The 8,917-nt window shown below is 41.1% G+C and overlaps 1 protein-coding gene across 1 annotated transcript; it reads left to right on the plus strand.

Annotated features, from left to right (window-relative positions):
* Window positions 1-411: 411 nt before the first annotated feature.
* Window positions 412-8,004, plus strand: LOC104959760 (chromodomain-helicase-DNA-binding protein 7-like). Its single transcript, XM_010787654.1, has 2 exons — window positions 412-514; window positions 1,397-8,004. The coding sequence occupies exons 1-2, from the start codon at window positions 422-424 to the stop codon at window positions 2,552-2,554; spliced, it is 1,251 nt and encodes a 416-aa protein (XP_010785956.1). The 5' UTR covers window positions 412-421; the 3' UTR covers window positions 2,555-8,004.
* Window positions 8,005-8,917: the final 913 nt, after the last annotated feature.

Genomic DNA, 8,917 nt, shown 5'->3' on the forward strand with positions numbered 1-8,917 from the left:
ACCCACACACACACACACACACACACACACACACACACACACACACACACACACACACACACACACACACACACACACACACACACACACACACACACACAGTGGCAATATTTCTGACTGCATGAATAAATACTATATTTGTCATGTTGGTCACTGGTTTAAGTCCAGCCATTTTGCTTTAAAAATGTGCATGTGTGTATTTCAACTGTAAAAATGTTTATAACAAAACCGAGCGAAAACCGAATTTCCCCTTGTGGGATGATAAACTATGTCTACTTTATGATAAATAACGTCTATACTGAGTCATTTGAGAAACGATCCAGTGTTCCATACATTTGGGAATGCAGGAAAATCTTGAATATTATTAGTGTTCTTGTTCTAATACGGCCTGTGTTTTCTTGCCTTGCAGCTGGGTGGTGCTATGGCTCCGGCCATAAAGGAGCTGTCCAGGTGGCTGGATGCCAACTCAGAGTACTATGTAGCTCCAGACTGGGCTGACGTGGTCAAACACTCTGTGAGTAGAATACACCGTGTTGTCAGTCATAAACATTCCTGCAGCAAAATCTATTGATTTTTTACATTTGTACCCTTTGTGGTTTTCCCATTTTTACTACTATTGTTGTTGTGGTTTAATGTTACTTTGGATTCCTAATCTCTATTTAATGAATTTACATTATGAAATACATTTAAATACATTTATTAAAAGCAAAGGTATAACATTTAAGTATAATACAAACAGTGTAGTGTGAGATATGAATAGTTATTTGATTTAATAAAAGGCAGCAGCAAATATAAAAGCTTTCAGTATTGATTTATTATGCTCTCTTAAAGGGGACCTATCATGCAAAATGCACTTTGTGATGTCTTTTATACATAAATATGTATCCTCTGTGCGTCGGGGAACTCACGCAGCGTCAGAAAATAAAACCCTGGGTGATCTGTTTGGTATTTTGAAAAAAAAACTTCACAGACATGTTTTGTATAGGTATGGCCCTACAATATATGTTTCCAATATAGCATGATAGGTTCACTTTAACCTGGCCTTTAAAAACAGGAAAGGACACGAGGGATGTTGAGAATCAAATTATTTATTTTAATTACATAAGCAAATTAATAAATATCTGCAAATATGAGGTGTGAGTCAGAAACATCAGTAATGTAGATGTGAGCTTTCTGTAGTGTATGGTGTTTTTTTGCACGAACCAAAGAGAAACAGGTAGCGGCTCTCAGAAGGGAGATCAGGGGGAACAGTTGGTGTTGCCTTCAGAGACAAAGGAAAAATAGTGATAAGCCAGAGCACAGTTCAGCAGTAAGACAGGGGCCTTCACAGTATGGATTCATTCTCCTGTCACACAGTCACTGTTATCTTCTTCCTCCATGACCCCCCCCCCTGCAGGGTTTCCTCCCTGAGGGTCAGTTCTCTCGGATCCTCACAGAGCCAGTCAACAGAGACTTGGGCTCTCGGCGTCGAGGGCGACGGCCTCGCAGCGAGATGCCCAAACCCCTCCTCTCCGTCTCTGACTCCGCCTCCTCTGCTCTCGGCCCCCCTCTCTACATGAATGGAGGGTTGATTGGCAGCATGGACTCCATGGTGGCCATGCAGAACCTCCGGGGGGGGATCTCAGGGATCCCCATCTCGGGCATCATGGCTGCTGGATTCCCTCACGGCTTCTCTGCAGCGGTGCAGGCTGGGGGGGCCGGGGGGTCGGCAGAAGACGCCAAGAATGGGTTGAGTATGTTACCCATGATGCTCCACGGCATCCCTCACCCCCATGGGGCTGGGATCCCTCAACACGCCTTGTTCAGTGTCGGCGCGATGATGGCGCGCACCCCTCACCCCAGCTCCTCCTCTTCCTCCTCGCTGTCCGCCGCAAAGGTCACCACGACAACCGCACCGTCTACATCGGAGGCGACCAGCCCCTCATCGACCACGCCTGCCGACAGAGAGAGCAGCGGCCCCTCCAGCTCAGGGGGAGAGAAGGAGAGGAGCCAGGAGGAGAGAGAAGCAGCCAACAAGAGAGCAGGGCTGGGGGAGACGGCGGCCATCATCACTTCCACCAGCAGGGCCCACATCGGAGCTGCCCACCTGGGGGGGGGCAGCCATCTCACCTTCAACCCCTTCCTGATCCCCGGCATGTCCCACGGCCTGCTTTACCCGCACATGTTCCTCCCCCATGGGGGCATCATGGCGCTGCCCGCCATGCCCCCCGGAGCGGGGGACGGCTCCCCCGGCAGCCCCAAGAGGAGGAGGAAGAGGGGGAGGGAGGAGGGGGAGAGGGAGGAGGAGAGGGAGAAGGCAGCGAAGGTAGAGGAGACAGAAAGTACAGTTAAGGCTAACGTCTCCTCCCCCCCAGCCTCCTCCTCTTCTCCATCCATCCCCTCTACCTCGGATCCAGACCCCACTGAACAGCCCCAGGAACCGGACTCCCATAACCCCCCCGAGGGAGCAGCAGCAGAGGGGAAGGAGGAGAGATCGGAGGACACAGCAGGAGAGGCAGCGGAGGAGGAGGAGCAGCGGGACCCTGAGGAGCAGAGACAGGGGGAGGAGGCGTAGAGGGGGAGAAACTGTCTCCTCCATGCCCAGCGACTGAGCAACAGTGTAAAGTTTGTGCCGTGTCTGTCAGTCAATGTCCATGTAAAGACTTTTATTATGATGATGACTAATGATGATGATTATATCCAACTTGGTTATGTTTATATACCAAGACCCCACCCACCCTCTCCACTCCCTCCTTGTATACAAAAAAGAACTGTGTAAGAAACCTCTGTGTATTCTTCCCCTTCATTCTGCATCGAGACTCGTCAGGACATTTCTCAACACACACCCACACACACACTGCAGGCAAGATGTGGTAACCAAGGAGCAGCTTTGGCAGTAATGATCCGGTTATAAGTAGAAGGTGGTGTGACGCAGAGTTTAGTTTGGTGTGTTTGCGCGGAGGTGGCTCTGTAAAGTGTAAGAATCTCTCACCACAGTTTGGGAATTAAGAGAAGCACTTGTGTATCTTTTTGTTTAAGGTCCAAACCTGACCCTGTCTTGTTATTTTCACTTCTGCCACAGTCCACTTAATACATTTTGGGGGATTATATCTGTGCAATGTTCAAAGACTAGATGAACCTGGAAGTGTGTCTTTGTGACACTGAAGAGTCTCAACCAGCATTCCCAGACACATGTGACACTAAAACACCTTTTCTTTTCAATACTAAAGGAACACTCTGATAAACCCCTTTATGCAAGAACTAATCTACCTAAAAAACAAAGTGTGGCCCAAAACCTTTTCAGAGTATAGCCCTTTTGAATATTTTCAATTATCGCAAGTGACCCAAAGAACAAAATGACATTTGGGAAAGCTGCCTAATTATAAAAAAAAACATTTGTTTCTGTTATGTTTAACTCAAATTTAGCTAATTGTGACTGTAATATTGTCAAAAAAGTCACAAAACCAGTGAGTTTAATATTACCCAGGCATGGATGTTGTATCTTTGTGTAAGATAGCATTATCAGCCAACCCCCCCTTCCCATTTGAAATACTGTCAGTCATATTTCTTTTTTGCTATTATCAATGCTATGGCGTTGCTGCTACAACTTCTTTTGAAAAAGGGGTTGAGAGAGAGTTCAATGTTCTTTACTCTTCACACTAATGTAATAATCCAGATTCCTAGAAGTGCAACAGATATTCATAACAAGAACTCCAACTTCTGCTTTTACTGATAAAAGCAGAGAACAATCATGAGATTATTCCTTTTTTAATTTCTTTTTAGATCATTTTATTATCTTAATTCTCAGACACAAGGTCACTTTGAGAGAACTGCCCATCAAGTGTGCAGGAACATGAAAGAAATGTCAAAGTGAAGAGCGGAGTCTGGCCACTAGGGAGCGGTAGGAGGTAGATTTTATTCTAAACTGCAAATGATTGAGAAATGAAGACATTTCTTGTTTTAAGCCCTGAGGCTGCTAACAGTATATATAGTCACAAATGGAGTGGATCCAAATCATTGACCGTGTGCTCATCAGGAATAGTGTAAAAATGACCTGTAGCAACTCACCTCTGTTTACTTCTTAATTCTGTGATCAGAAACATGTGATCTGTCGACCATCTGAGCATCGAAAGGGAATATCCAGTTTTACAGATAAAACAGGAAGAGGAAGGATACAAGAGGTGTGAATCGCCCTGGTTGAGAGCCTCTTCGTCTCGTTTCTTTTCCTCGGATTAGTTTCAATAGCAGTTCATCATAAGAGTTTCTGAATATGTAAATCTCTCGCTGTATATTGCAGGATTTTATTTTCTTTCTTTAAGTGCACCATTTATTTTTTCACCTTTGCTTTTGTTCCTCCATTTGGGAAAAAGAATACTTGACAGATGCAAGTGGGAGTTTTGCATTGAGGTTAGTCCTAGTGTTTTGGGTATCAAACAGACTGTACATTACATAGATGCAAGTCACTTGTTTTATTCAATCTTTTCAGAACAGGGTCTGCATTTTGGGGGTTATATGTCAAATATTTCCGTTTTATGATGTTGGACTTCACTTTGTTTTGTTTTCATACATGAAAACATTATTTTTGCACAATGTCTTTACGTGAATGTTAACCTGTACTGTCTTGTATTTCTTTTACGTGTGTGAGAGTGTGTGTGAGAGAGTGTGAGTCTGTGTGCATGCATGCGCACACCTGTCGTCGTGTTTCTACTTACAGGTCACATTTGTTGTCAAAAAAAAAAACATAGTTGTTGCCTTGTCACATGTTTGTGGCTACATATAATTTATTATATTTTTCTTTTTGCTTCGCCAAACTTTCACCAAATATGACATTCTTTTTTCTCTTAATTTCATTATGTATTATTCAAAGTAAACTGCCTTATTTAGCTAGTATTTTTTGTATTGATGTTCCGTTACATCTCCATATAGGGACATGTTATTGTGTTGTCTTCAGTTTGTCCTTCGCTTGTATGCGTACACGGCCTTTGGTGTTGTGCATTATCTTCAAAATCCAACAGTAATGCAATGCTACCACTGTCCAAATCACTACGTTAATTCCCAAAAATCAATCAGTCCTCCCTCAAAGCACAAATGGAGAGTTAACTAAATGTGTCTGTTTTCTTAGCAGTGCCTCTAAAATTACTCTAAATAGTTTCTCTTTTTGTGGTCTACACTTTATCATCCTCGGGAAAATGAGAACTCTTTCTTGGATTTCATTTGCAGATGATACCATGCTGTTCGTTAAACGGGAATTGTGGAATGTGAAAACATTTATTCATAAGATAATCATGGTGCATAAAAAATCGGACCGCACTAACACTAGGCTATGCTATCAGGGATGCTATGGATGTGCGTCAAGGAATTGTGGGAGGCCATTATCTCCTTTTCTTTTGTAAAGTACGGTCCGAAGCCCGTTACCTCAAAATGTAGATAATAGAGTGGTGTAGTAATGAGTCCTTAAAACCCGGGTTTATTTGTCTCAAAATCAATAATTTTGTGGACGTGATTTTGGCAAGATGCTTGAAAACGTTTTGTTCAACAACATAAAATACGTGAGTAAACACTCCACTCCTGAATGTCCCAAGCTTCGATGTGTCATTAGAATGGCGGTTGCTAACAAGACACTAAATAAACGACAAAACGTCATCACACCGAAGATTAGCCGCCTTTAGCTTAGCAGTGGTGATGTACAGACCTTGGTGTAGTTTGTTTATCGTCTTACGTTAGCTTTTTATTTCTGCAGATTTCATTTACGCTTCAAAAAACACAAATTGGTGTTGATCTGTGGAAACAATCCTGTTGAAAAAAACAGCTTCAATATAATAAACGTGCGTTGGCAAGAAAGCTCTTTTTGGAAATGGAAAAATCCCATTGCTTTTTGTAGAGGGAGCCCTATTGGGATGCTAACTTCCGTGTCACGTACTAAAATCCATCATCACCACACCACTCTATTCTACCAGCTATAACCATGGCTGCTACTTACTGTACTGTAGATTGTTCCGGATCTTTTCGAACAGTAATCTAATACAAGAATACTTTTTGAGCGCAACCTGTGACATTGTTCTCTTGAAATTTCAAAAACTGTACAGAGTTAGTTCTCCCCCTCTGGTGAACAATATTATTACCAGTTGATTGGTAACAACAACATTCTGTAATTTCCCTTTAACGAAGGCTATTTAATCCCATAGCGTTCTCTCACTGCACGAGGCCTTCTGTTTGGCATCCAGCATGTCTAGGATGGTATTGCACACACAGTACATATCCAGTTTTTGATTGTTCTGTGTTTGTCCAGATTCTTTGGGAAAAAGCATCAGAAGAGGAAACAATTGGTTACTTATGACACCTAAAGTATCTTAACTTTAAAAGCCGCAGCCCATGTATGCACATCATTTCCTGTTACTCACATGTCCTCGTGTGAAAACCTGAAGCAAAGGTATGTGACAGCAGGTGGAGGTCGATAGATGGCTCTGTATTGTCTGTTCATGTCACACCATGCCTTCTTTAACAGTGTTCTATCTTTTCATTGAAATCCTTTTACTCCTTCAGAACCTCAAAATGTTTTTTATCTCTTATCATGAGTAATGTATTTATTGTATAGTTACTGTCTTTACATTGTTGTCTCATGACTGAATAATGGCTGGTTTTGTTTCTCTTGAACGTCCCCTTTAAAAAAAACTTTTGGTTCACATGGAAAATTCCTCTGCTTTGCTTTGTAGCCCTGGCCACCTGCTTTTAAATGCAATGACTCCGTAAAAATACCTAATATCAAAATCGCGGAACTAAGCGAAATAATAATCCGTTGGTCCAAAATTATAAAATGACCACGTGACTGCATTTCAAGAACAAATGACTGAACCATCAGCTTCAGAAACTATACCTGAACAAGAAAGCAAGCTTAGATAAAAGAAAAAATCCTTTTTATTTACGCTGTATTAAAAATAAAAATAAAACTGGATTGTTAATCATGTAGTTTTAGTTTCAGAGTCGTCAATTTGGTAAAACATATTTACAACATCCATACAAACGAAATGAGAGGACAGATGCTGGGTTGCGTGGCCTGATGTGTTTCATTTCCTTTTCATCAGATCTAAAAAGTGTGTCCTTTAAAAATGAGGATCCTGGGGAAATATTTCATGACCATGTCGTCTTTGGCTGTTGCTCAACTGGGACCCAAACATTCATTTGCAAATGACATGATCATGAAAAGAATAATGTGAATGTAGCCAGGTCATGTGAGGGGGGAATCCAAACACACTCCATAAAGCTCAACAAAAAAAAAAGAAAGTCCTTTATGTTCGGTCTTATTCATTACAGGCTGGTTTCACAGATACTAAACAACTTTCTTAAAAGCAGAAGTGAAAACATAACAGTCACAGCTTCTGGATTTATCCCACTCATGTTGTAGTTTTAGACTACACTAAACTGTAAATCCCTCTAAAGAAATAAATAAAAGCGTGACAAAGGGGCTGCCTAAATAAATTAATAGGTTCATAAAAATGAAATCAAATCAAACTACTATGACTCTTTTTTTGCATCCATCCTTTTAGGACAGATTATTTTTCTGAGGCATGCTCAAAAGAACCAAACACTTAAAAAACAGATCTTTGTGAATGAAAGCCAGAAGTATAAATGTGCAGGTTCAGACAGTTGATCAGAAAGGCAAATGAATGAGAACTTTACCTCCACCTCCCAACTCATGTCTGTGAAGCCACCCAGCTCAATGTAACAAACAAAGGACGAGTTGAAAAATTTGACTTTTCACAGCTCCTGTACTCACGTCATGGAACCAAGTGCAATGCAATCCACACGGATGTTGTTCTTAAAACGGAAGAAAAGACAAATACTGGCTGCTCCTGGAGTCAGGCCGTTACTGAGTAAGTTGTACGGTGGGGTTTTTATCTAGTTTCTTTCTTTTATTTTCTTATTTGTAACTATAGCTCTCTGTATTCCCATGTGGACCAATCTCATGAGTCAAAACATGGTAATTGTGATCTTTTATCGTGCAATAAAAGATGACTTTCAACTTTCTCTTGTCTTTGGTGTACTTCATTAATCACTTCTGCTGAATTCTGAATTTCATTGTTTTGAAACTCTGAAGTGGTCTGCAGCTCGTTCAGTGCGCTGCTCTCACATTGCATGATGGGAATGACTTCAGCGGTCCCAACCCAGTCTCACAAAAAAACGTGTAATAACTACGTTGGTCCACAACGTAGGACCAGCGCCATATAGATAGAAGGGTTACGACAGCGGAAGTCCAAAAACGGTTATCGTCACGTGGTTCATGCAGACGAGGATCGTTCCCCGGAAGTTCATGGCGGGCAATGTGAATGCATTGATAACAGGAGATAGAACTACGATTCTTGGTAATTATTAGTGAATAAAGGTTTTGATTTGCAATATTTATACAACAAATCGATATGTGTATGTATTTACATCAATATGTTTTAAAAAATAAAATAGAATTTGCTAATAGAGTGATAATATTAGGATTAGTGTGAACAACTAGTTTACATGTTAGGCTAACAGTGCCTTGGTTAAAGAGCCTGTTGCTGTTTATTTATAGCTTTGAATTCTTTAAAACCAATATTATCTTAAACTTGTATGGTAGTTAGGAGCATCATTTTCTAAAGTTTATTGATATATTTAGAGGGAGGGGATCTAAAGGAATGCTTCAAAATTCAGATTAGATTATTTTCTACCATTTTCTTAAATTCATGGTAGTTTCAGTAATCCCATGGTAATTGAGGACACAATTTATCTAAATGACTAATGTTATCTTTATGGCTTTCAGAAAGGACAGGTGACTATCAAAGTGACTATCATTAGCAGCAGCAGCAGCAGCATGATGATGATGATGTTAAATGTGTTGTTTTAGGAACATCCATTGCAAATACATGGAATTCAATAAACATTGAATAGCATATCATGCAGTTTGTCTGTG

Source organism: Notothenia coriiceps, unplaced genomic scaffold (assembly GCF_000735185.1).
Source record: "Notothenia coriiceps isolate Sejong01 unplaced genomic scaffold, NC01 NC01_scaffold00031006, whole genome shotgun sequence".
NCBI lineage: Eukaryota > Metazoa > Chordata > Actinopteri > Perciformes > Nototheniidae > Notothenia > Notothenia coriiceps.